At 56.3% G+C, this 26,455-nt stretch overlaps 4 protein-coding genes across 9 annotated transcripts; 2 read left to right on the forward strand and 2 right to left on the reverse strand.

The window, feature by feature from the left end:
• Positions 1–252: 252 nt before the first annotated feature.
• On the forward strand, positions 253–9,756 carry NFKBIB (NFKB inhibitor beta). The gene is made up of 6 exons (XM_027619065.2): positions 253–520; positions 6,980–7,085; positions 7,165–7,498; positions 8,427–8,515; positions 8,605–8,865; positions 9,607–9,756. Exons 1-6 carry the CDS (start codon positions 342–344, stop codon positions 9,700–9,702), a joined length of 1,065 nt encoding a protein of 354 aa, XP_027474866.1. The 5' UTR covers positions 253–341; the 3' UTR covers positions 9,703–9,756.
• Positions 9,757–9,853: 97 nt separating this feature from the next.
• CCER2 (coiled-coil glutamate rich protein 2) lies at positions 9,854–12,147 on the reverse strand. Its single transcript, XM_027619052.2, has 5 exons — positions 12,072–12,147; positions 11,763–11,803; positions 11,522–11,609; positions 10,819–11,198; positions 9,854–10,170 (listed from the first exon to the last, which is right to left on the reverse strand). Exons 1-5 carry the CDS (start codon positions 12,145–12,147, stop codon positions 10,081–10,083), a joined length of 675 nt encoding a protein of 224 aa, XP_027474853.1. The 3' UTR covers positions 9,854–10,080.
• A 1,864-nt stretch (positions 12,148–14,011) lies between these two features.
• SARS2 (seryl-tRNA synthetase 2, mitochondrial) lies at positions 14,012–23,327 on the reverse strand. Of its 6 annotated transcripts, none has more exons than XM_027619462.2 (17): positions 23,026–23,327; positions 20,207–20,302; positions 18,793–18,824; positions 18,576–18,666; positions 18,116–18,175; positions 17,980–18,034; positions 17,424–17,487; positions 17,118–17,223; positions 16,403–16,450; positions 16,064–16,172; positions 15,707–15,752; positions 15,535–15,622; positions 15,343–15,452; positions 14,703–14,796; positions 14,509–14,601; positions 14,321–14,386; positions 14,012–14,234 (listed from the first exon to the last, which is right to left on the reverse strand). In XM_027619462.2, the coding sequence occupies exons 1-17, from the start codon at positions 23,290–23,292 to the stop codon at positions 14,091–14,093; spliced, it is 1,569 nt and encodes a 522-aa protein (XP_027475263.1). In that variant the 5' UTR covers positions 23,293–23,327; the 3' UTR covers positions 14,012–14,090. The 6 variants fall into 6 exon arrangements, with proteins under 6 accessions (XP_027475263.1, XP_027475260.1, XP_035581164.1 ...); XM_027619459.2 differs by lacking the exon at positions 18,576–18,666 and adding an exon at positions 19,225–19,396 and having other exon boundaries at positions 16,064–16,168; positions 18,116–18,256; positions 18,795–18,824; XM_035725271.1 differs by lacking the exons at positions 18,576–18,666; positions 23,026–23,327 and adding exons at positions 19,225–19,396; positions 20,740–21,064 and having other exon boundaries at positions 16,064–16,168; positions 18,116–18,256; positions 18,795–18,824.
• Positions 23,256–26,434, forward strand: MRPS12 (mitochondrial ribosomal protein S12). The gene is made up of 4 exons (XM_027619465.2): positions 23,256–23,391; positions 23,490–23,581; positions 23,903–23,970; positions 25,746–26,434. The coding sequence occupies exons 3-4, from the start codon at positions 23,922–23,924 to the stop codon at positions 26,114–26,116; spliced, it is 420 nt and encodes a 139-aa protein (XP_027475266.1). The 5' UTR covers positions 23,256–23,391; positions 23,490–23,581; positions 23,903–23,921; the 3' UTR covers positions 26,117–26,434.
• The last annotated feature ends 21 nt before the right edge of the window (positions 26,435–26,455 follow it).

Below are 26,455 nucleotides of genomic sequence, written 5' to 3' on the forward strand. Positions count from 1 at the left end.
GATGCAGACGGGTTTTTCGCACAGCGTCCGGCGCGCGCCGCTCTTATGTTAGGAAGCCGCGCGAGGGCCGGACTACGAGTCCCAGAGTGCTCCGCGCAGGCAGCCATGTTGGTGAAGGGCGGCCGGAAAATGTGGGAATGGGTAGAGAGCCGCAGTCCATCTGAATACTCTGATTGGGCGTAGTGTGGTAAGTGGGAGGGACGTGTACCCTTTGGCTCACTCTGATTGGATGAGTCAAGGGGGAGTGTTGGGGAATTCCCCGCAGGGCGGAAGCGCCTGGGCCTCAGGCAGAGCCTAGCTACAGGCGGGCGGCCGCTGGGGCCCCTGAGGCTTCGGGGGCCATGGCCGGGGTCGCGTGCTTGGGGAAAGCTGCGGAGGCCGACGAATGGTGCGACAGCGGTCTGGGCTCTCTGGGTCCGGACGCAGCAGCCCCCGGAGGACCGGGTTTGGGCGCCGAGCTGGGCCCGGGGCTGTCGTGGGCGCCCCTCGTCTTCGGCTACGTCACTGAGGATGGGGACACGTGAGTGAACTTTAGGCTGCCAGACCCGGCCCTAGGATCCGACGTCGGATTCCCTATTAGTCTCTGACCCCGGCTTCCTAACCTTTCACTCCTAAATCTAACTTCTGATGCTCGACTTTCTGACCTCTAACCCCCAAGTCCTAACCTTTAGTAAAACCAATCTCCTATCCAACTCTGACCCTAACCCCTTAATTTCTCTGACCTTCCTTTCTTGAACTGCGGTTCATCGAGCTTCACATCCCTATCCATTGATTACGGACCCTAGTCCTGAGACTTTTGTTAGAGCTGTGGTTCAGACAGGCCCCTCCTGACCTCCTACCTCCAAATACGATCCTTGATCCTCAGCTCCTGATTCATGCGCCTTGAACTTGTATTTCCAGAATTAATACTTGGCCTTGACTCTAAGATTCTACCTTCTGAGCACTGATCTTCAGATCTTATATTCAAAGAGAAAATGTAAGCTCCACGAGCAGGGATTGATTGGTGTTTAATATTTATTGAACACTACCACCTTCCAGGCCCTTTTTAGGTGCTGTGATAAAGCAGTGAAGAAAACAAACAAAAACTTACATCCTTGTGGAGTTTACATTCTAGGGTAGGTATATAGACAGAAGGACAGACAGACTGACAGGAAGGAAGGGAGGGAGGGAAAACAAGGAGAGACAAGGAACGAAAGAAAGGGGCAGAGAAGGAAAGGAAGAAACAAAGAAAAATGAAAAACAATATACAAGAAAGGCAGAAAAATGGTGTGTCTGAAGGGAGTAAGTTCTTTGGGGAAAAAATAAAGCAGCAAAACGAGACCAGTAGATTATCTGGGGCAGGACTCTCGGGGTAGAAGGAACAAGAGTTGTAAGGGCCCATGAGGGATTGCACTGGGGTTTTTTGTGTATTGCTTTTGCTGTTCTATCCACAGTGACTAAACAGTGCTTGACCTATAAGAGGCACTCAGGAAATAGTGATCTTTTCAAAGACCCCCGCTTAGGTTTCAGTAATTTTCTTTATTGGTTTTCTGCTTTTTATTTCATTGATCTCTGTTCTGATTTTCATTATTGCCCTCTTCTGCTTACTTTGGGTTTAATTTGTTCTTTTTTTTTTTTTTTTTTAGTTTCTTAAGGTGGCAGCTGAGATCATTTTGAGACTTTTCTAGCATAGATGTTTCATGCTGTAAATTTCCCATAGTAACGCTTTAGCAGTCTCTCACAAATTCTGATATGCTGTGTTTTCATGTTCATTTAGTTCAAGATACTTTGTAGTTTCTCTTTTGATTTCTTCTTTGGCCAGTGGATTATTTAGAAATATGTTATTTAGGGGTGCCTGGGTGGCGTAGTCGATTGAGCGTCTGACTCTTGGTTTCCGCTCAGGTTGTGATCTCGGGGTCCTGGGATGAGCCCCCCGTTGGGCTCTATGTTCAGTGTGGAGTCTGCTTGGGATTCTCTCTCCCTTTTCCTCTGCCCCTCCTGCTTGTGCTCTCTCTCTCTCTAAAATAAAGGAATAAATTTTTTTTAAAGATTTATTTATTTAGGGGCGCCTGGGTGGTTCAGTCATTAGGCGCCTGCCTTCGGCTCAGGTCATGATCCCAGGGTCCTGGGATCGAGCCCCACATCGGGCTCCCTGCTCAGTGGGGAGCCTGCTTCTCCCTCTCCCACTCCCCTGCTTATGTTCCCTCTCTCGCTGTGTCTCTCCTTGTAAAATAAATAAATAAAATCTTTAAAAAAATTATTTATTTATTTTGGGGGGTAGGGGCAGAGGTGAGGGAGAGAGAAACCCAAGCAGGCTCTGTGCGGAGCCTAATGCAGGGCTTTCATTGACCCTGAGATCCCATGACCCTGAGATCACGACCTGAGCTGAAACCAAGAGTTGGTTGCCCAATCAAATGCCACCCAGATGCCCCTAAAGAAATTAAAAAGAAGAAGAAGGAGGAGGGGGAGGGGGGAGGGGAGGGGGAGGGGGAGGGGAGGGGGAGGGGAGGGGAGGGGAGGGGAGGGGGGAGGAGGAGGAGGAGGAGGAGGAGGAGGAGGAAGAGGAGGAAGAAGAAGAAGAAGAAGAAAAGAAATATGTTATTTGGTTTCCAGATAGTTGGAAAGTCTTCCAAATATCTTTCTTTTATTGATTTCTAATTTAATTCCATCGTAGACCAAGAAGATACTTTGTATGACTTGAATCCTCTTAAATTTATTGAGAATTATTTTATGGTGCTGAACATTATGTGTGTACTTGAAAAGAATGGGTATTCTGCTGTTGTTAGGTGTAGTGTTCTCTAAATGTCAGTTAGAGGTCCTATTGGCTTATAGCTTTACCATAGTTTTATATAGCCTTGCTGATGATTTCTATCTCCTTTTTCTATCAGTTATTGGGGGGGGCATTGAAATCTCCAACAGTCATTGTGGATTTGTCTGTTTCTCCTATGCTCTGTTATTAGGGGCACAAATGTTTAGAATTATTATGTTCTCTTGCTTAATTGACCTCTTTATCATTATGAAGTAACCCTCTCTATACCTGGTAATATTCCTTGCTCTAAAGTCTAGTCTGATACTAAAATACTCACTGCTGCTTTCTTTTGACTAACTGCTGTTAGCATGGTATATCTTTTCCCACCCTTTTATTTTTAACCTATCTTTTAATACTTATATTTAAAGGGTGTTACTTGTAGGGAGCATATATAGTTGGTTTTGCTTTTTTATTCAGTCTGACAATTTCTGCCTTTTAACTGAAATGTTTAGACCATTTACATTTAATTATTGATAGAGGCATGCTTAAGTTTATCATCTTATTGCTCATTTTCTACTTAACACCTCTTCTTTGTTTACCTTTTCTTCTTTTCTACCTTCTTTTGGAACCTGTAAATTTTGTCCCGTTGTATTCTTTTGTTGGCTCATTAGCTTTATTTATTTAAGGTTTTATTTATTTTTATTTTATTTATTTTAGCAGGGGGGAGAGGGAGAGAGAATCTCAAGCAGACTCCCCACTGAGGGTGGAATCCGATGCAGGGTGTGATCTCACAACCCTGAGATCATGACCTGAGCTGAAATCAAGAGTCAGACACTTAACCGACTGAGCCACCCAGGCGCCCCTTAAGATATTGTTTTTATGTAATCGCTACACCCAACATGGGGCTTGAACTCACAACCCCGAGATCAAGAGTCACATGTTTTACCGACTGAGCCAGCCAGGAGTCCCTGGCTTTATTAGCTTTAACTCTTTGTTCTGTTGTTTAAATGGTTGGCAAACTGGGGTCTCCAGGCAAAATCTAAAGCCATCCATCTGCTTTTGTATGGCTGTAAGCTATGAATGGTTTTTACATTTTTAGTTATTTTTATTTATTTATTTATTTATTTATTTATTTTTAACGATTTTATTTATTTATTTGACAGAGAGAGACACAGCGAGAGAGGGGACACAAGCAGGGAGAATGGGAGAGGGAGAAGGAGGCTTCCCACTGAGCAGGGAGCCCTATGCGGAGCTCGATCCCAGGACCCTGGGATCATGACCTGAGCCGAAGGCAGACGCTTAACGACTGAGCCACCCAGGCGCCCCATTTTTTTTAAAGATCTTATTTATTTTATTTTATTTTATTTTTTTAAAGATTTTATTTATTTATTTGAGAGAGAGAGAATGAGAGATAGCACGAGAGGGAAGAGGGTCAGAGGGAGAAGCAGACTCCCTGCCGAGCAGGGAGCCTGATGCGGGACTTGATCCTGGGACTCCAGGATCATAACCTGAGCCGAAGGCAGTCGCTTAACCAACTGAGCCACCCAGGCGCCCAAGATCTTATTTATTTTAGAGAGAGAGCAAGCGAGCAAGTGCAGGGGAGTGGCAGAGAATCTCAAGCAGACTCCATGCTGAGAGAGGAGCCTGACTCGGGGCTCGATCTCATGATCCTGAGATCATGACCTGAGCTGAAACCAAGAGTCAGACACTTAACTGACTGAGCCACCCAGGTGCCCCTGAGATTTTTGTCTTTATCATTGGTTTTGAACAGGATTTTTATGTTGGGCCTTGGCATAGTTTTCTTAACATTTTTTGTTCTTGGAAGTCACTGAACTTCTTGGATCTGTGAGTTTATAGCTTTCATCTGATTTAGAAAATTTTCCAGACATTATTTCTTCAAATATTTTTTCTATCCCTCGTTTAGAGACTTAAGTTTCAAATATTATCAGGCTGCTTGAAATTGTCCCATAGCTCTCTGATGTTCTTTTCATTTCTTTTTTTTTTTTTTAAGATTTTTTATGTATTTATTTGACAGAGAGAGAGCGAGAGAGGGAATACGAGCAGGGGGAGTGGGAGAGGGAGAAGCAGGCTTCCCGCTGAGCAGGGAGCCTGATGTGGGGCTCGATCCCAGGATGCTGGGATCATGACCTGAGCCGAAGGCAGACGCTTAAGGACTGAGCCGCCCAGGCGCCCCTGTTCTTTTCATTTTATTTTATTTTTTTAAAGATTTTATTTATTTATTTGAGAGAGAGAATGAGAGAGAGAGAGCACATGAGAGGGGGGAGGGTCAGAGGGAGAAGCAGACTCCCTGCTGAGCAGGGAGCCCGATGTGGGACTCCATCCTGGGACTCCAGGATCATGACCTGAGCCGAAGGCAGCCGCTTAACCAACTGAGCCACCCAGGCACCCTATTCTTTTCATTTTAAAATACTCTCTTTGGGGATGCCCGGCTGGCTTAGTCAGTGGACCATGCAACTCTTGATCTTGGGGTCGTGAGTTCAAGCCCCACATTGGGTGTAGAGATTACTTAAAAATAAAGAAAAATATTCTCCTTGTTTTGTTTCATTCTAAATAGTTCCTATTGCACAGTCTTCAAGTTCACTAATCTTTTCTTCTGTATTGTTTAATCTGTTGCTAATTCCATCCAGTGCATTTTTCATTTCAGATGCTGCAGTTTTTATCTCTAGGAGTTTGATTTGTCTTGTCTCTACTTAACTTTTGGAATGTATGAGATTCACTTATAATGAACTCTTTTAATGTTCATGTTTGCTGATTCCAACATCTGGGTCATTTCTGGGTCAGTTTTAACTGATTGAATATTCTCATTACAGATCTTGTTTTCCTGCTTGTTTGCCAACCTGATAATCTTTGATTAAATGCCAAACATTGTGAATTTTACCTTGTTAGGCTGGCCAGTTGTGTATTCCTATAAATATTCTTTTTTTTCTTTTTTAAAGATTTTATTTATTTATTTGACAGAGAGAGACACAGCGAGAGCAGGAACACAAGCAGGGGGAGTGGGGGAGGGAGAAGCAGGCTTCCCGCAGAGCAGGGAGCCCGATGCAGGGCTCGATCCCAGGACCCTGGGATCATGACCTGAGCCGAAGGCAGACGCTCAACGACTGAGCCACCCAGGCGCCCCTTCCTATAAATATTCTTGAGTGTTGTTTTGGGCTGCAGTTAAACTACTTGTAAGTAGTTTGGTCCTTTGGGGTCTTGCTTTTATGATTTGTTAGGTGGGTCCTGACCAGTGCTCTATCTAGGGCTTATTGTTCCCCACTATTGAGGTAAGACCTTCCAGAGTCTTCTACCCAATGTCCTGTGAATTAGGGGTTTTTCCTCGTCTGACTGGTGGCAACAGGCACCATTCCTGGACCCCTGTGAGCAATGGGCATATTTCCTTAATCTGTTCCGATGGTTTCTTCCCCAGACTGGGGTAGTTTCTTCACATCCCTATACTGATCAGTCTTCTGAATACTTGAGAGGCCCCTCTGCAGATCTCTAGGGTCTTTCCCCGTTCAGGTCTCTTGGGTTCTCTGTCCCAGGACATCCCCTGCCTTGCTGTCCCCAGACTCAGCTCCGTCTCACCTCATATGCAGTGTGCCAGGGCCCTGCCTGGGTTCGCCCTGTCTGTGCCATGTCTTCTCTCAAGACCAGGAAGTGTGGCAATCAATCAAAGGTCTCACCTCACTATGTGCCCTGTCTCTCAGGGATTGCTGTCGTTCATTGCATGAGGACCAATATCCTGAAAACTGTTGTTTCCTATACTATAGTTTGTCTGATTTATTTTGGTTGATTCAGAGGGGAGGAGAATCTGGTCCCTGTTATGTCATCTTGGGAGGAAGTAGAAGTCCTACTTAATAAACACCAACTGACCAAATTCGCTGAATTAACTCTGACCTGACCCTCCTAGATTCCTGTGGTCACGGGGCCTAGCACACAGTAGGTGTTTGTTTGCTATGTTTGTTGAATGAAGGAATACAGGAATACTTGACTTTTTTTTTTTTAAGATTTATTTATTTATTTGAGAGAGAGAGAGAGAGAGCACGAGTCGGGGAGTGCAGAAGGAGAGGGAGAGAGAAACGCAAGCAGACGCTGCGCTGAGCACAGAGCCTGACATGGGGCTCAATCTCACTATCCTGAGATCACGACCTGAGCCGAAACCAAGAGTAGGACACTTAACAGACTGTGCCGGCCAGGCCCCCCGGGGGTCCTTAACCTCTGTCCTCTGCTCCCTGTCTTTGTCTTCAGGGCACTGCACTTGGCAGTGATTCATCAGCATGAGCCCTTCCTGGATTTCCTCCTAGGCTTCGCAGCTGGCACTGAGTACCTGGACCTGCAGAATGACCTGGGCCAGGTGAGCCACCCAGGGCCAGTATGGGGCTTGGGGCTGGGTTCTCAGTGCAACCACTAACCCCTGCCCTCTGCTCCTGCAGACAGCCCTTCACCTGGCAGCCATCCTGGGGGAGGCCTCCGCAGTGGAGAAGTTGTATACGGCGGGTGCCGGGTTGCATGTGGCGGAACGTGGGGGCCACACGGCGCTGCACCTGGCCTGCCGCATGAGGGCACATGCCTGCGCTCGTGTGCTACTCCAGCCTCGTCCCCGGTGCACCAGGGGAGCCCCCAACACCTACCTCGCTCAGGGCCCTGAGCGCACCTCTGAAGCCAACCACCCGCCTGTTGCCTTGTACCCCGAAGCCGACTCGGAGAAGGAAGATGAAGAGAGTGAGGAGGGTTGGAAGCTGCAGCTGGAGGCTGAGAACTATGAGGGTGAGGGTTTCCCAGTCACTGGGCAGGCCTGGGCTCCTGGGCAGAGTGAAAGCACTGGGCTCTGGGCTCGGTTCTCCTGACTCAAGACCCAGCCCCTTGGGAAATAACACTGAGGCTTCAGGGACCCCAGGCGTGGGGAAGGGCTCCCACTGAGGCCCCAGATTACTGAGAATCGGTCATGTGGGATTCAGGACCCGGACCACGTGGAGGCCCGAGACCGCTTGGGACGCAGACCTGTCACCCGCAGGCCTAGAACTACTAAGATCCCATTGTTGGGCCCAGGTTCCCCAGGTGGAAGGCACAGCTCACCCCAGACCTCACCGCCTCCTGCCAAAACCACAGGTCCTAGTCTGCCCAGGACAAGGGGACTCAAGGCCCGGATTCCCAGAGATTGACACTAGGTTCAGGGGCAGCCCCAGCCAGGCCACATGGGAAAAAAGAGCCCAGCTACCCAGGGCCCTGGCATCTGAGTCTCAGCTCCCCGACCCCTAAGCCCAACTACCTGGACCTAGCCCCTTCCACAGAGGGACCGAGATCACCCAGGACCCAGTGTTCAGGGCCCAGCCCACCCCCCCAAGGTCATGGGCCCTTCAACTACTCAGGATCCAGGAATCTGGGGTCCAGGTCCTTTGTGAGATAAAGACCAGAGACTCAGTCTCCCAGTCCCAAGATCCGGGCCGTGTCCAAAGCCCCCAGGCTCTTCACCCATAAGCCCCAGACATTCCACAAGCCAGGCGTTGGCACCACCAGCAAGTTCCAGACCACCAAGACTTAGGCACTGGGGGTGCAGTTGCGTCTTTGACTTACCCAGGAATTCAGGAGCTGGACCCCAAACTCAGTCCCCTCAGGCCACAAAGCCCTCCCCTATTGGCATTTGGGGCCCAGGCCCCTCACCCCCATCGCCTGACACCAGTCACTCTCTCTGCAGGCCATACCCCACTTCACGTGGCTGTCATCCACAAAGATGCAGAGATGGTCCGGCTGCTCCGGGAGGCCGGAGCAGACCTCAACAAACCGGTGAGCTGCCCTAGGGAGAAGGCGTGGCAGGGAGGGTTGCCCCCCAGAGTGGGGCAGGGCCTCCTTGACCTCTGTGCTGCTCCTTGCAGGAGCCCACGTGTGGCCGGAGCCCCCTGCACTTGGCAGTGGAGGCCCAAGCCGCCGATGTGCTGGAGCTCCTCCTGAGAGCAGGTGCCGACCCCGCCGCCCGCATGTACGGGGGCCGCACCCCACTGGGCAGCGCCACGCTCCGGCCCAACCCCATCCTCGTCCGCCTTCTCCGTGCACATGGAGCCCCTGAGCCTGAGGACGAGGATGACAGGCCAGGCCCCTGCAGCAGCAGTAGCGACAGTGACAGCGGGGACGAGGGCGTGAGTCAGGAGGAAAGACCGGGCGGCCCAGCTGGGGGGTCAGGGTGAACAGGCTGGTGGGAAGGGGGGAGAAGAGAAGTTAGGCAGCGGAGTGAGACCGACCTCGGGCCGCTGCGATCAGAGAACTCAGGCAGCAGTGCCAGGGCTGTCAGGCAGCCGTCCGGGGAGACCTGGACAGGGCTGGCGGGGAGAACGCGGGGAGTGGGGCTTGAGCAGAGGGGGAGCTCAGGCGGAGTGACCGGTAATGGCAGCGTAGGCAGTGACTGCGCTGTGGTTGACAGCGTAGGCAGTGACTGCGCTGAGCAAGAGTTGGAGAACTCAGGCGGTGGGAAGCCGACCTCGGGCAGCAGTGATTCCAACCCTGGCAGCAGTGGGGAAAGACCTTAGCCAGCAGTGAGGAGGTCGTGTTGGGGAACCCAGGCGGCAGAGACGATCCCTTGGGCAGGGGACGAGGTTGGGGGGCAGGGGTGAGGAGTCTGGGTAGAGGCGGAGGGAGGGGGCAGAGGAGGCAGACCCCAGAGGCGGTGGCGAAGCAACAGGGCTGGAGCCCGAGCAGTGGCCGGCGGCAGGAGACCATGGGTGACCTTGAACGTGGTGGTTGGCAAACTAGGAGCAGGGGATTTGAGTGGGGGGACTTGGGCTTCCAGGAAGGCCCCAGTTGCTGGGGTGGGTGGAGGAAGCTGGATGGCCAGCAAGGGGACAGCCGCCTGATCCCCTGTGCCTGCCCCCCTCTGCCCCCAGGATGAATACGACGACATCGTGGTCCACAGTGGCCGGAGCCAAAACCGGCTACCTCCCACCCCAGCCTCAAAACCTCTCCCTGATGACCCCGTCTGACCTAATTGTTAATAGAGTTTCCAGTTTAATAAAATCCCAGTTCTGACAACCAGAGACTAGACTGACGGTCACCTTTGCGGTCCTCCAGTTTATTCCTGGGTCCCTGTCCCTCCAAGATCAAGTGCCACACAAGCCTCCGTGGTTTTCTCTGTGCTTTATTCACACTGAAGGGTTGGAGTGGGTGACGCGGGAGGCCGGGTGTGCCCTGAGTCAGTGTGAGCCCAGCCCCTCTACCCAACTCAGACTCAGCCCCGGGCCCGGTCGCACGGCCCACCCTTCTTCCCGTTCCTGCAGGTTGGGGAATGGAGTGGGCTGTTTGGGGGGGTCCATAGTCCTCAGCCATAGGGTGTGTCGGGAAGGAGGACATGAGGCCGGGGGTCATCCCTCCCTCCTGATCTCCTCCCCCAGCATCTCCGTTGCCTTCTTTAGCTCCTCTCTCACGTGCTCCAGCCGCTCCATGTCGTGCTCCTGGTGGGATCAGAAATGGGCTGGTCAGCACCCACCTTCAAAGGTGGGCCACCCCAGTGGTCACCCGTGAATGTGGGCCGTGTCACTTTGCACAACGGCAGCCAGCAGTGGTCATCCTGGTCCCCATGGACCGCGAAGGGGGCCGCAGTGGAAGAGTTACGTTGGCCAACGCAACCGGCAGTGCGGTCCGTGTTGACTGCCTAGCCATCAGCAGCAGAGAGGACTCGGAAAGGTGCCCAACTTGGATGCCACGACCCCTTTGTGAGGTGCTGGCCGTTTTGGCCACTGCCACCAACCGTGGGGACATCATCCCACTTCCCACGACTCAGCAGTGGTGTCCATCTCTAGTCCGGTGAACCGAGCACAGCAGCCCCTCCCCATGTGGCCAGACGGCTGCTTACAGAGCACAGGGGTGGCTAACTCCGACCCTTCTCTGCCACGCTCGGGGCCGTCTTGGTTACTGTCATCTCAGCCAGCCTGAGCATCTCGGTCCAGCAGAGGCTGCTGCCTCGTCCCGGTGTCAGTCCTGGTCACTATGATCCATTTGTGGTGGATCTTGGCTGTTTATGGCCCAACGCTGGTACATGTTTGGTCGTAACCCACCGGCCATTTGGTCCACCCCACTTGCCCACCGCCTCCTCCGCTCACCTCCCTCTCTGGAGCCTCTTCCTTCTCCTCCTGCTTGGGCTCGGCTTCTGGCTGCTGGTGGCGGTGGTGGTGCGGTGAGTGCTCGTGCCCCCCCTCTCCGCCCCCCTGCGCCCCGTGCCGCAGGCTGCGGCCCCCGCCGAGCAGCCGCATGCCCTTCTCCTCCGCCTCCTCCTCCTCCTGGCGGAGGCGGCTGTGCAGCTGCTCCTGGATGGTCTGTGGCCGCACCTCAGACTTGGGGGCCCTCTCCGCTGCTTCCTCTTCCTCTTCCCTCACTTCCTGGCTGGGCCCCGTCTTCCCAGCCTCTTGCTTCCGGAACTCCCCAACCAGTAGGCCCTTCTCCTTGGTGGACGCACAGCCACAGGGCTCTGTCTCACACATCTCTGGCGGAAAGACAGAGGATGCTCTCTGGGCGGCAAATCGGGAAACCGAGACCTGGGGGGAGTTCTGGGGTCTGCCCGAGGTCCCACGGGGGGGGGGGGGCTGCCCAAAACTGGGAGAGGAGGCTCAGGTCTGGGGGACATTTTCTGCCCCTCCCTCTGCAGGGAACCCCAAGGGTGGAGCTGGAGGCCAGGCTGGACACTGCGCAGTGCTGTGCCAACGCAGGCAAGGGGGCTCTGGGAGGAGACACCCCTTCCTCCAGGAAACCCTGACTGAAACCCTGGGTGGGGTGGGGGCTCCCAAGAGGAACTGGGGCCTGGCTTACCTGTGTGGAGGAGAGCTGTGCAGGGGCTTCTCTGGGCCTGGCCCAGTGTCAGCACTTCTGTGACCACCTCGGCCAGACAGCGGGTCAGCTGGGGGTCAAGGGTCAGAGGGGAGGTTGAGGGCAGGGCAGAGCGGGCAATGAGAGCAGTTAGGGGTGTGGAGAGGAGATGATCGTGCAGGCTGGTCAGAGAGGGCCAGGGTGCGGGGGAGGTGGGGCAGGGCAAGGGGTCCGCACTCCTCACCTCTTCCTTGGAGGGTCTTGGTGCCAAGGGAGCAGCGGTGGCTGTCGAGGAAGATGGGTGCTGGGCTCGGACACCCCCATCCCACACCGGGTGCTGTCCTCGGTGCTGATCCCAGCTCCAAGATGCATCCCGTTACTCACCTGTCCCCTCCCCGAGCCTACCTTCCAGGTGTACCGTCCCCACCTGGAAGCTCAGCCCGCGAAGTCTCTAGTCTGACCCCCCTGGGTGCACCGTTCCCGCCCCTGGTCCCTCGAGTCCCTGGTCCCCGAGCTGGCCGCAGACGCCCCCTCTCCAGTTTCCGGCACTCACCCGCCCCCAGCAGCAGCACCAGCAGCAGGGCCAGCGGCAGCAACAGCAACACGGAGCGGGGCCCGCGGCGCTGCATGGTGGGGCGTCCCGACCAGGGTGCTCGGCGCGGCGTGGCAGCTGCTTATAACCCGCGCCCGTGGCCCCACAGGGGAGGACGTGACATCACTACCGCCCCTTCCCCGCCCGTGGCGGGGTGACAGCTGCGGGGCGGCCACCTGCCCGAGACCCTCAATTATTCATGGGGACCCACGTCTTGCACCCGCTCCCCTCCAACTAATGGCCCCTGAGTGCCTGCATAGAGGGGAGGGTGCGTCCCCCAAATACACACAGTCTGATGAGCTTTAAGGCTGCACTGGGAAGCTGACCGGGGTTCGACTCCAACGGCAGTGAATTGCAGATAGACCTCAGGCAACGGCAACTCCTTCTCTTTGGCCATTTCCTCATCTCAAAATTTGGGTCCCCTAAACCTCTTGTTTAGGAGGTCATCCCAGTTCCACCACCAACAGCTCTGCGGCCCCGGGTAAAACTGCCGGGACTCTCTAGGGTTGGTTTCATCCTTTGTGAAATGGGGCCGGCGGCTGCGACTCCACAGGTAAGGCGTGGCGGTAGCTGAGTGCAGCTCATTTAGACAGCACCGGGCACTGGGAACTACGCAGGTCCCAGCCCCTTGCGGCTGGGAATTTTTATTGACCACCTACTCTATGCCCAGCCCTCTTACAAAGCCGGGGGCTCCAGCAGCGGACACACTTCCCTGTGCTCTTGGAGCACACATTTGAGAAGGGGCCGACGCAATACTCAAACTATGCGTCAGGAAAAAGGGGAAATGACCCCCGACTCCCGCATCACATGAGCGCTGAGGGCTTTTACTCTGGCCGGTCAGGGAAGTCCTCTCGGAAGAGGGTATTTGCACCAAGGCCCGAGTGATAAAATGGAGGCAATCACGCAGGATGAAGGGAAAGCGTAGCCAGGGAAGGGACCAGCGAGGGCAAAGGTCTGAGTCGAGAATGAGTCTGCAGGGTTCGAACGGCCAGCCCCAGAGCAAGAGAGACAAGAGGCGGGTCGAGGACGAAGGAGGGGGGTGGATCACGTGGGGCTCTGTGGATCCTGGGGACCACTCTGTCCTTTCCCGAGTGAGATGGAGCAACGTGAGGGCTCCGAGCAGGGGAGGGACGTGACCTGACCCGGGCGTCCACAGGGTCGCTCTGGCTTCGTATGGGGGCCCAAGGAGCCGGGAGGCAGTGAAGAGGCTCGTCAGTCCCAGTGAACGGGACCAGGGAGGAGAGAGTAAGGGTGGCTTCTGGAGATATTCTGAAGGAGGAATGGCCAGGCTCTGCTGCAGGTAAGACTGCCACAGGCGTGAGAGGAGCTGAGGGTCACTGGACGGGCACGGCGAGGGGCAGAGCGAGTTCTGGCTTCGCTGAGGCTATGCTGTCTCCTGGACCCCTCCCTGCCGCGAGGGGTGGAGGGGTGAGGGTCAGTGCAAGGTGCCCCCTGTTCTAGAGGCAAGGGGAGAGGACTTGGCATGCTCTTAGTTCCGGCGGTGGCCCCCAAGCTGCCCTCCATGTGCTCTGGGGGTTGTGGCCACGGTCCCTCCAGCCACAGCCCCTGGGATGGTTTAGCACCTCTGCCCAGCTGCCCAGCATGCCCAGCGAGTCGGCCAGGGTCCTCCGCCTGGCTCACAGATCCACAAAGGCCTTGGTTCTGACCATTTATTGGGGACTTCCTGCTAAGTACTGAGGGAGGGAAGGAGGAAGGAGGGTTGGAGGCTTCTTCTTCTCCACCCCTCATCCCTACAACCTTCAAGTCCCCAGATGTCCTGCTTTCTGGTGCAGGCTGGGACCGTCAGTGGTGACGGGGTCACTGGCTGATTCTGGGGAAGTAGGGAAGGGGCCCAGGGACAGAGCCGACACGAGGAATGCAGATGTCAGGACTCTGCTCAGGAAAATAGGTCCCGGGCTTCCGGGGTCCCCCGAGCTCCAGGAAGCGGCCACAGCCCTGCTGACTGATGAGGGTGAGTTCTCAGCTCGAAACAGGCCGGCCCGGGCGCCTGGGCTTCTGGGGCTGGTTGGGGCCGATGTATTGGAGAGGCGTGTGGGTGGGGGCCGTGATCCGATCGGTGCCCAGGTAGGGCTGGAGGGCAGGGGGCACGAGGACCGAGCCATCCTGGGGACAAAGCAGGCCTCAGGTTGCTGCCACTGCCCCAGGCCTGCACACTCTTCCTCCCCGAGTTCGATCCTCGCCCGCCTCACCTCTTGCTGATTGCTCTCCAGGAGGGCGATGAGGAGGCGGGGGATGGCACAGGCCGTGGCGTTCACCTGGGAGAGAGGCATGCTCGCGTCCACATGATGACCTCCGCTGGCCTGGGAGAGGCTGAGGTGGCGTGGGCCTAGGCGGGTGGAGGCTCTGGGGCGGGTGGGAGGGGGGTGCGGGCGCTCACCGTGTGGGCGAACTGTAGCTCCCCAGCCTCCTTCTGGAACATGATGTGTAGCCGGCGGCTCTGGAAGTCCGTGCAGTTGGACGCGCTGGTTACCTGGGTGAGGGGGTGGGGCAAGCTGAGAGGATCAGCTGTGGGGGGGTAGGGGGTCCCGTCCCCTGTTCCCAACAGGCGTCCCCACCGCACCGGGGGCTCACCTCGCCGAAGCGGCCGCGGCCTGGCATCCAGGCCTCGATATCAAACTTGCGGTAGGCGGGAAGGCCCAGTTCCTGGGTGGGCATGTCCAGGACGCTGCCGCAGAAGAGAAGGTCATGGTGAAGGTCAGCGGGTGAGAGGTGGAGGCAGCGGCAGGGGGGGTGGTGGAAGAGAAGCGGATGGAGAGGAGGGCGGGGAGGAGAAAGCATGGGCCACTGTCAGCACCCCCGGTTTGTAATGGGTCCCCAAGGAAGAAGCCCACATCGCCAGGCCTCTCTGGAAGCCTGTGACGGACAGGGCTTGGGGAGGGGGGGCGTGGGGCTGCCTGAAAGGGAAGGGGTGTGCCCCCACCTCCACTCCGCCTGGGGTGAAGTGCAGATGGGGGATGGGGCGGCACCGAGGGATGGGAGCTAGGAGAGGGAAGGGGCCTGGGCCTCCACACTGGAGCGCCCTGTGCTGCTTAGGCTGCGGGCCCCATCCTCCGGTCCTACACGGGATTTTACAGCCTGACCGACACACACCCCGTAGACATTCCTAATACGGGAAAAGGGGGTGGGGAGGATGGGGGTGGAGAGGCTGTTCACGATGAGGGAGTACCTAGCCAGCCTGGCCCTCCTCCCGCACCCCCACCCTTCTCCGCACCGGAAGTGCAGGCCCAGCTCCGTCAAGATCTCCATCTGCAGGAACAGGAACTCCTCCAGCAGCTGTGAGCTCTGCTCCAGCCCCGGGCCTGTCACCCCAAACATCTCCACCTGGGGCAGTGCAGCGGGCACAGGAGTCAGGAGGCCCTGGGTCACTGGAGTGGCCCTCCTCCCCAGTCCCGGCTACACCAACCTTGGTGAAGTGGTGTACTCGATACAGTCCCCATGGCTCCTTCCCTGTGTCTGTCTCAGCCCGGTAGCAGGTACTGGAACAAACCATCCTGGGGGGAGCAGGGGAGGTGGTGTCAGGGAGGGGAGAGGGAATGTCACGGGTGGGGACAAGCTCTAAAGGAACTGAACATCACCTGATGGGCAGGTCCCTGAAGGCCACGGAGTGGTCCATGAAGTAGCCTGGGAGAAGAGGGGAACAGGATGGGTCAGCAGGGGTGCCACCCATCCATAGGAAACCTCTGTGAGAATTAGAAAAGGCGTCCCCTCTGGCGGACACAACCTCACGGTAGGGCAGTAGCTGGATTCTCACTGGGCTGTTGTGCAGTAAACAACCTACACAACCGTACATGTTGGCCCTGGGGTCACTGGAACATTCTCGGCAGGCAGCTGTCATCCCTAGGATGCTCCTGGTTGTCCCCCTACAATTCCTGCTGCTCTGAGGATGCTGGAGGTATCCTCACCCCTGCTGTTGCCCCCAGGCAGGTGCTTACCTGCAAGCCCCACCTCTGCTGTCCCAGCCAGGTTAAGGTCTTCAAAGCGGGAGGGGTCGATGTTGTAAATCTGGGATGGGTTGGCATTTGGTGTCATCCCACAGCCTTCCTGGGGAGGAGGCCAAGCCCCAGAGGTCAGGGCACAAAGGACCTCGGCCTCCATTTTGCAGTCACAACCCCCGCTCCTCCCCAGGAAGCTTCTGGAATTGCCCTGGCCTCCTTGTTCTGGCCCGACGCCCTCAACCCAGTCCCAGGGCGGTCTCTGCTGGGCGAGACAGGCTGTTCTTCACGCCTGGGGTCCCCAGAACTGGCACACAGCCGGGCGTGGAGAGCACTCACAAACACAGCTCCTCGGAGAAGGTCTGGCACTGTCATGGGAGTGAAGCCCTGCGAAGAAGAGGGGGGTGGTGAGGAGCTCAGCCAGGACTCCCACCCGGCCCCAAGCTCAAACCGGAAGCAGCAGCACTGCAGAGTGGGCCACAAAGCCCACTCCACCTCAGAGGAAGCTGAGGAAGGCCTGAGCGGTGGGCCTGGAGCTGGCTCTGGGGCCCTCTCTGCTGGGGCTTCACAGTTTCCTCGCTCAGTTCAGTGACACAGGGTAGCGGGAGGTGTAGTGAAAGCTTTCTGTGGCTCCCCAGTGCCCTCAGGAAATGTCCGGGTCCCTCACTGCTGCCCACGCCCCACACCTCCAGCCTCTGCCAAGCCCTCGCGGTTCAGCAACACATTTCCCCGACGCTCCCTTTCTGCTAGAGGCAGGTGGGGAGGTGACGAGCTCAGGCTCTAGGGCCAGCCCCAGGCAGCAGCCATGAGATCCTGGGCTAGTCACACCCTCTCCAGGCCTTCATTTCTCCATCTCTGAAGTGGGGATAATAATGGCACCTACCTCCCAGCGCTGCTCTAGGAACAAAACGTGTCAATAATATGTGTAAAGCTCTGTAAACAGTGACTAGAGCAGAGGTGACCCCCCCGCAACCTCCCCACCTTGAGCCTTCTGAGTCAGCGTCCATGCACCCCCCCATCCCCTTCCAGGCAGCCCTCCCAGACTGGCCCATACCCGGTGGATGAGCTTGTTGAGTGTGAAGTTGACCAGGCCGTGCTGCAGGAGGGCCCCAGCCCCACGGAGGTAGTAGGAGCGGTGGCCGGACACGTGCGACAGGCGCCTGGGAGACAGATGGGCAGACAGGCGGGTGTGTGTGGGCCGGGGCTGATGGGGGATGAGGGGGACTCTTCTGCACCCCAGGGCAGAGGCCAGCTGCCAGGCGGGGGACCGGGCATCAAACATTCATGCGGGGTGAGGCCCTGGGGCTCCCCACCCGCTGCTGAGCCAGCTGCTGGGGTGGGGACGGTGGGTGGCACTTACTTCTGACGGATGATGTCGAGTTTCTCGGCGATTTCCAGGTGGCCCCGGGGTGGGAAGGAGAAAGCTGGACCAGGATGAAAAGCGGTGGGGTAAGGGTTGGGGGGAGAGACGTGCAACAGGGACAGAGAGAGGATTAGAGAGCCAGTGGGGATGAGCGGCAATAAGACAGAGGGAGACCGAGGGAAGGGGGGGAGAGGAGTGGAAGGGCGCGGGAGGCAGGGAGAGAAAGGGAATGGGGTGGCAGCAGAGACGGGCCTGGCAAAGGGGGAGGGAGATGGAGAGAGACACAGGAAGCAGAGGTGGAAAAGGAGAGAGAGGGCAAGGGAAGAGAACATTAGGAAGAAGCGAGAAAGCGGGAAGGGGACAGAGAGCCAGAGCCAGACCAGAGTCAGGGAGGAAAACCCAAGGGAAGCAGGGGCCAAAGTGGGGCAGGGACAGACTACCGTGCACACACAGACAGGAAGGAAGGCCGGGCGAGGGGCGCACAGACCTTTTACAGGGTCCAGCTGCATCCCAGACCCCGGGGATCCCCACCCCAGCCTGGGGGGTGGCCCACCTGGCTTGTCTCCGACCACGTGCAGCACTCGGGCCTGGCTCTCGTCCCCAGGGGGCTGCAGAGAGACAGCGGGAGTCATGGGGGAGGTGGTCCCAGGTGGGTCCCCGGGCCCTCCTGGGCCCAGCACGGTGCTCACCACATCCGGGTGGGTCCGGTTGGGCAGCCTCAGCGCCTGCAGGAAGAACTGCTCCTCGAGCTGGGTCTCCTTGGGGTACAGGACCATGAGCTGCTTGCGGATCTCCCGGCCATGTGCCCGCAGGCTCTGATATTGGGGGTCCTGGGGGGCGGGGGTGGGTGGGGTCAGCCCAGGAAAGGGCAGGGGTCCCTCAAACCAGTTTGACCTCGAGCCTTGCTGGCAGAACCTCTGTGGCGGACACTCATTGTCTCTTTGGCCCGACATTCTGAATTTCCTTTTGGGAAATTCCCTCCCCTCACCTCACCACCATGTGGCATGTCCAGAGGGTCATGACTCAGGCCTGGCCTACGAGAACATTCCATGGCCTTGGCCACAGTGACAGGCTCAAAGACAGGCACATGACCCCAGCCCTGGGACTACGGGTGCAGCTGTCAGGGAAGTGGCCCCCTTTGCGCGCCACCTTGGCTCCCCTTTCTCTAAGAGGAGAAAGTTGGTCTGGGAACGAGAAGAAAGCAGAACCAAATATGGAGCCAGGACCCGGAGCCAGCCTGTCTCATGAATCAATAGATTCACTTGGGTCAACAGTCCTGTTTGTTGTCTTTGGTCACATTGTAGGAATCAGGACTCATGTGGCACCTGCCCGCTCCCACTAGGGATGTGCATCAACCCTCTGTAGTACCTGCTGTACTTGACCGTTGTCCTGGTTTACCTGGTGGAAGAGAGACAGGGAGGGTGATTAGGTTCCTGAAGTTGGGGCCTGGGAGGTGGGAAAAATGGAGGGGTGAAAGGTCAAACAGGGCCAGGGAGTGTGGGGTGGGGGTGGGGAAGGGGTTCTGAATTCCTTGCTCTGCAGATGCCTGGCCGGACAGACGTTCCTCCACTCTGTGCCTCAGTTTCTCTCTCAGTAAAGCCGGGAGGAGGCAAGATAACGGACAGTAATCACACCTGCAGCTCTGTTGACCGGGAGCTACCTCATGCCTGTCTCCGCAGGGGGCTCTCACACCATCCTATCTCTCCATAACCTCTCCATGAAGCGGGCCTCGCTGTGCTCCCCATTTCGTAAATGACAAAACCGAGACTTGGAGAGGTAAAATCTGTGGACTTGTGACCTTCTACGATCTGGAGCAGTAGAGGGGAAAGCAGGCTAGACTGGAGTCTGAATGCGGGGTGCCTCCAAGCTGTGTGTCCTTGGAGAACTCTCGTCTCTTCTCTGAGCCTCGGTATGCCCGTCTGTGAAATGGGCTCATAGGAGCTCCCCAGCAGGGTTGGTGCATGGCTTCCCTGGAAAGATGGGTTAGCACTCACTGAACGCTGTCATCACTTCTGTTGTCTGCACTGGCTGCCCGCCTGTGACGCATGTCGCCCGGGGCCTGGCACCTCTGTAGTAGGGTCACCGGGAGATGTAACTAGCCTTGCAACTGGCCTTCGAGTGGAGTGGTGGAAAGCAGCCTGAATGCCTGGGTGCGAATCCTGCCCCAACTTTCTGGCTGTGACACGGAGGCACATTTTTAACCTCCTGGGGCCCCCGTGTCATCAGTTGTAAGTTGGGTTTGGACTGTCCCCATCTCCCTGCGTCGTGAGGGCTGCACCTGGAACAATACCTGGCACACAGTGACTGCTTATGTAAACGTCTGCTGTTGATTTTATGACGACTTTTCCGCCCCCCGTGGCGGATGCTATTGGCTGTCCAACCCAAGACTATTTGCCCTCCGTCCTCCAGTCCCACAGACACCTGACTCAGTTCACCCTCCCTGGGCAGCCTGTAGTTCAGGGAACGTGGGCTGAGCTGGGGGGCTGCCCCTCAAGGAGCCCTAAGCCTGCTGCAGTAACTCCGGCCCTCCTGCTGATGACAGGTGTGGGTGTGGGGCGTCTGGGCCCAAGAGGCATGAGGGGACTCTGCTGGATGCTTCGGGAAAGGTCTCTTGCTCTTGAGAAAGGGCACACAAGCCCCAGAAAAGTCCCATTTTCTGCCTCCGGTGGCATCATACAAAGAGATGTGGGTACTACGCCAGCCACCGTGGACTGTGAGAGGGGAAACTGAGGTCGAATCAAGAGGGTGAAGCTCCACCCACCTAGGACCCCCATGCTCACCAGCAGGGCCCGTATTGCCTCAGCCACAGCCTCCTTCTCCTCCTCCAGACTCCGGATCTGCTCCCGCAGCTGCCTCAGCTCCTGCCATGTGGAGATCTGGGGGTGGACACAGGAGGGAAAGGCGTGAAGTGGCCACTGTGTCCTGCCCCTTCCCCCTGCAGCCTCGGCCTCTGGCCACCTGGACCCCAGTGGCCAGTCCCCCTTCCTTCACCCCCCCACCCCACACTAGAGCTCCCTGACGTGAAGCCCGTGGCTGCCCAGAATGAAGACGCATTTCCCAGCCTCCCTCACAGCTGCGTGTACTCCCGTGTCCAAGTTCAACCAGTGGACATGAGCAGAAGTGGCAGTGTGACTCGGGTCACTTCCTTAAAGATAAGCCCCCACGTTGGACTTTCTGTCTCGCAGTCCCCTTGGACCGGATGACGGACTGGGAGGAGAGCCAAACCGGACAACATCCTGAGGGATGCGGAGCAAGAAGGTGAAAGGACCCAGGTGCCGAGGGGCATGGAGCTGAGGCCCCGCCCGGTGCTCACCTCGGAGTCTCGCAGAAGAGAGGGGCAGCCGTCCTCTGGGGCTGCCGCGCCAAACCTGTGCCCTCCCGCAAGGCAGGCTCGGCTCTTGTTCACGGGCATCCCTACGGCTGTGAGGTCCCTCTGTGAGCCCACATCCCTGGGCAAACCCCTCGGACCCCTCGGCTGTGGTTCTCCCTTTGACCAAATGGCGCAAACAACACCGTCCTCCCTCCTAGGGGCCGGAAGCAGCAAGGCGGCTCCCCCTGGATGTCTCCTGGACACTTCATGCTCACGCTGTGCAAGAGTGACTCGAGGACAGGCATCTCTCCCCCCAGATCTGCTCTTCCTCCTTAGGCACAGCCCCGAGAACTCCCATTCCCCACCCCGGCCCTGTGGCCAGGCACCATGTCCTGACCCTTCTGCCTCAGGGACATCTGTCAAGCCTGTCCTCCTCCCATCCCGACTCCTGCCCCCATCCAGAGCCTGTCCTCTCCCGCCAGGACCCCTGTGCCAGCCTCCCAGCCTGCAGGCTCACCTCCGCCAGGCAGAGTTCTCACACAAGCCCTCTCCCGCCTGAAAGCACCCATAGCTTCCCCGGGCTCCGAGGAACAATTCACGTGCTTTGTTATCGCCCAGAAAGCCACGTGCCATACTTCTCTTCACACTTCACACCCTAAAGATGTGTTTTTTCAAGCTTTGGGATGTGATCCATTAGTAGGTTATAAATAATTTAGGATCTCTAAACCAGCACTTTAAAAGGCTGTGGTAGGGGCGCCTGGGTGGCTCAGTCGGTTAAGCGTCTGACTTTGGCTCCGGTCGTGTTCGCAGGGTCCTGGGATCGAGCCCTGTGTCAGGCTCTGTGTTCTGCAGGGAGTCTGCTCCTCCCTTTCCCTCTGCCCCTTGTCCCCCTCCCCCGCTCATGCGCACACGCACGTGCGCTCTTTCGCTCTAATGAATTAATAAAATCTTTTTAAAAAATAAAGAAAGAAGGGCGTCTAGGTGGCTCAGTCGGTTAAGCGACTGCCTTCGGCTCAGGTCATGATCCCAGGGTCCTGGGATCGAGCCCCGCCTCGGGCTCCCTGCTCGGCCGGAAGACTGCTTCTCCCTCTCCCACTCCCCCTGCTTGTGTTCCCTCTCGTGCTGTCTCTCTCTCTCTCTCTCTCCGTCAATTAAATAAATAAAATCTTAAAAAAAATAAATAAAAGGCTGTGGTAAAACACACATAAAATTTGCCATTTTAACGATTTTTAAGCGTACAGTTCAGGGGCATTAAGTACCTTCACACAGTTGTGCAGCCATCCCCACTGTCCATCTCCAGACCTTTATCTTCCCAAACTGAAACTCTACACCCATTAAACATTTTCTTCCCATTCCTTGCTCCCCCCAGCCCCTGTACGTATATACTACATTTTGTTTATCTATTCATCCATCTATGGGCACTGGGGTTCCTTCCATCTTTTGGCTACTGTAAGTACTGCTGCTACGGACGTGGGTATACAAATATCTGTTCAAGTCCCTGCTTTCAGTTCTTTGGGGTATATACCCGGAAGTGGGATTGCGGGATCATAGGGTAATTCCATGTTTAATTTTTTGAGAAACCGCCCCCCTTTTTAATTAGTTTTTCTGAGCCTTAGTTTCTCCTCTGATAAAATGGGGGGCAATAATGGCACCTACCTCATATGGTGGTTGTGAAACTGAAACGAGGCAAATATGTACAGAGCACTTAGAACAGGACCATCCTCAGCACCTCAGCAAGATCTAGCAATATGGTGACTCTGGGTTCTCGGTCCCTAGCATGTAGTACTGTATTACTTACCTACTTATTCTCAACACCTGGGACAGAGGAGATGCTCTTTAAATAACCGTTCAGTAGAACCTTTCATTCATTAGCTAACCCCATCTACCCTGCTACCCCTGGGGCAGCGGCAGGTCTCCACCTCTTACTCTCCAAAGGCAAACCCCTCCACCCTCGTCTGATTCACATCCCTGTCCCCCATGTTCTTCCCCCTTCCCCCATTTTCTTTTGTCGTCTTAAGCCTGGCATGAGGTTGGAGCCCAGAGGACATTGGCAGGTGGTAAGTTCCTAAGCGCAAAGCAGGTACGCAGCACGCTTTACGGAACAGGCGCATAATGGGTGTGTGGATATCCACTCCGTGGATAACTGGCACCCGCACGCGGACCAAGCACAACATGTTGGCTAAACTTGGGTAGGAACGCAAATGCCCGTAATAGGTTCGCCCCCTGCTGGAGAGTATCTTGCGAGCCCAGTTCGGCCCCGCAGCTAACGGCCCACGCAAGCGCACTCACGATCGCGGGCAGGTCTTCCGGCCGCAGCTCCCCCTTGCGGAGCCGCAGGGCGCGCGCGGCCTCTTCCGGGCATGCGCACAGCGACTCCATGTCCAGCTGAGGGAGCGCGCTGTAGCCCTCGCGCGCGTGCTCGTACAGGAGGTTCCGGCCTTGTCTCTCCGTGGCAAAAGTTCTCCTTGGGCTACGGCTGCAGACACAGCTTCTCCGGGGCCGAAGACCCCGAGCAGCCACCAAAGGCCACAAGCGCCGCGCCATGGACGCAGCCATCTTCGACAGAGGACAAGGAGCCACGCATCCTTTGTCCCGCCCACTCCGCGTTTAGACCAATCGCAAAGCAGCCGCCCTGCCAATCAGACCCTGGACCGGGTGAGCCCCTCGCGTGCCTCAAATACAGGCCGACCAGAAAAATTGACTGAGATTGACTCTGTCGATGACCAATCGTCATTTGTGTCCCGCCCCTTCAGGGTACACGAGCGGCAGATCCAGCCAATCCCGGCTGGGATGGCCTCCGGAAGTGGCTAGAAGCCCGTTCAGCGTGCCTGCGGACCCTGCTAGGGTCGGTGAAGTTGTTGGACTCCTCGGGTTCTTCAAATCTCCCCGGCCTTTTCCTCAGTTTCCCTTCTCCTCCTGTGTGCAGGGGGAGGGGTGGCGGGGGGGGGCGGGAGAGGTTGCTGGGTGACCGAGAGCCTACTCAGAGCGAAACTAAATTTACGGAGGGAATTTCTGTCAGCAGCGTGCGGGGTTGTGGTTCGACGGTCAGGAAATTCCTTGGGTTTAATCCGAAGGCTCCGAGGACGGGATGGGGAGAATCGGGGCCCTTCCCCGGCTACGGCCACTTTTCCCTCTTCCTTCCTGATTCTCTCATCCCCTAACACAGGGACCCTGCAGGCGGCGGGATGTCCTGGTCCGGCCTTCTCCGTGGCCTGAACACGTCCCTAACTTATGGTAAGTTGGGGGCTTGAGCTGCAGAGACGCAGCTGGACGAGGGTTATCCCCTCTGGGACTTGGGCGCCTCTGCCGCAGCCCCGGGGGGGAAATCGGGGTTTTAAATTAGGGATGCACGGATGCATGGTAGATTTTAGCGGAGCTCGGGCAGCAAGGGCAAGGGGTGGGAAGTCTTTGCATTGGGGGCGACTATACGTCGTCAGGTGGGTACCAGGAGCTTGGGTCAATTACTGATTTCTTCAGCAAATACTTATTAAATAACCTCCCCTGGGTGAGACATCCAAGCAAAGGGTTTAGCTCGTTCCTTCAGCTGATATTTTTCAAGATCCTGGTGTGTGCCATGCACGGAGAGGGATGCTTTATTTATGTCCCTATGGGCTCGACAGACATCAGATGCTTCTCATGGCCACTCTGCAAACTTTTATTAAGCACTTTCTGGTTGCCACTCACCAAGGATCACATGACAGGCTTGCGACCTGCCCGGGAACTCTGGGCTAGTTTGACATGCATCTCTCACCGTAGCCTCTCATACACCGTACTCAAGGAGGAGGTGTGATTCTGGTGCCTCTGATACAGTGAGGACACTGAGGCACTGAGAAGCGGAGTCTTGCTCAAGGGCATACCACTAGGAAAAGACTTCTAGCAATGTCTCACCCCCTTTGAGGATTCTGCTGTAACTTGACCCATAAGGAGACGTGGAAATGGAGAGTAGGGCCAGGACCTGCCCTGGATAGGGAGAGAGTGTAAAGTTTGGGTGTAAAAGGGCATCCGTGCTAGTGACAGGAAAAGGATGAACCTAAAGCCCTGAACTGGGAGCTCCAAGAGGGTATGCCCAGGGCTGTCTCTATCACTGTTGTGCCTCCATTATTGGGGCCAAGACAGTAGGTGCTCAGTGAATGTTTGCTGAAGAGAATCCAGTTATGGTGGCATCTTCTTACATCCTATCCATGAACAAATCATCAGTTTGCCTTGGAAGTATATTCCCTCCCCTACCTGGCTTTCTTCTTAGTCCACTGCAGCCACACTGCTCCCTTTTCTGTTGGTGTGTCTGGGGACACAGCTGGAGCAGGATGAGTAAGCGGGCAAGTAGGGAGATGAGGTCAGGGAAGTAATGGGGCCAGATCACCTGGGGCTTCCTGGGCCACAGAAAGGACTTTGGCTTTGTCCTGAGTGAGATGGCACTGCAGGAGGGAGGGCTCTGGGCAAGGCGGGACATGATCTGGCCAAGGTGTCCACAGGGTCCCTCTGGCTGCATGTGGGGACCAGACTGTCGGAGGAGGGAGAAGTAGGGCTCAATAGACGAGGCTGGACAGGACCAGAGTGGATGCAGTGGAGGAGGGAGGAAAGGGTCTGTATCAAAGTTTGGCTGACATCATCTGCTCATGGGGGTTGGAAGTGGTTATGACGACGGGCAGGAGGAGGGACACCTCCCTGAAACACCCCATTGGGTTGCTGTGGAGATGGCATGAGTTCACGTAGGTACAGTGCATAGAACAGTCCAGGACACGATGTGAATCTAATCGCTTTTATTATTTTTAAACAGCATTAAAGTCAGTCCCTTCCTTGCACAATAAAAGGAGCTAATCCACATTAATTGTTTAAAATAGAACCTGACAGGTGATGGTTGCCCAGTAGATGTTATTACTCTTATTTGTGACTACCCCCAGACGGAAACAAACACATGCTTGGAACCATGCCCAGAACACTTAACGCTTTCACTGGGATAACACCTCCCCCCCCCCCCCGCCCCCACCCTCCCGGTTGTGTGTCTCCAGGCCTAGCCCTGGCCTCCCAGCTCCAGGCCAGCCGCCCCATGGCCACCCTGAACCAGATGCACCGCCGAGGGCTTCCGAAGTGGCCGCCTCCACCTCTGGGCCCCACGGCCGGCCGGCCGCAGCTGAAGGGAGTAGTGTTGCGCACGTTCATCCGAAAGCCCAAGAAACCCAACTCGGCCAACCGCAAGTGCTGCCGCGTGCGGCTCAGCACTGGCCGAGAGGCCGTGTGCTTCATCCCCGGAGAGGGCCACAGCCTGCAGGAGCACCATGTCGTGTTGGTGCAGGGCGGCCGCACCCAGGACCTGCCTGGCGTGAAGCTCACTGTTGTGCGTGGCAAGTATGACTGCGGCCACGTGCAGAAGAAGAAGTGACCGCCAGGGCCACCTTGGCGGGCTGGGGTTCACCAAGAACCAGAACCTTCCTCTCTGGGTGCCTGCAGTATCCTTGGAAAGCTCTTCCAGCTCTGGAAGCACCTGGTCCTGGGTGCAAATCCTGGCTTCGCCTCTTCCAACTGGAACAATACTTGCCCACAGGGGTTCTGGGTGTGGATTAGTAAAAGCACCCCTCTGTGTACATGTATACAGCATGGGCTCGGGGGATCTCTTCTGCCGGGATAGGGCCCTGTACTGCCATCTGCTGCGAACGGGTTGCAATAAACACACAGACCCCTCTGCCCCCCACGGTTGTTGTGTGAACCCTTCTGCACAGTA

Source organism: Zalophus californianus, chromosome 17 (genome assembly GCF_009762305.2).
Source record: "Zalophus californianus isolate mZalCal1 chromosome 17, mZalCal1.pri.v2, whole genome shotgun sequence".
Lineage (NCBI taxonomy): Eukaryota > Metazoa > Chordata > Mammalia > Carnivora > Otariidae > Zalophus > Zalophus californianus.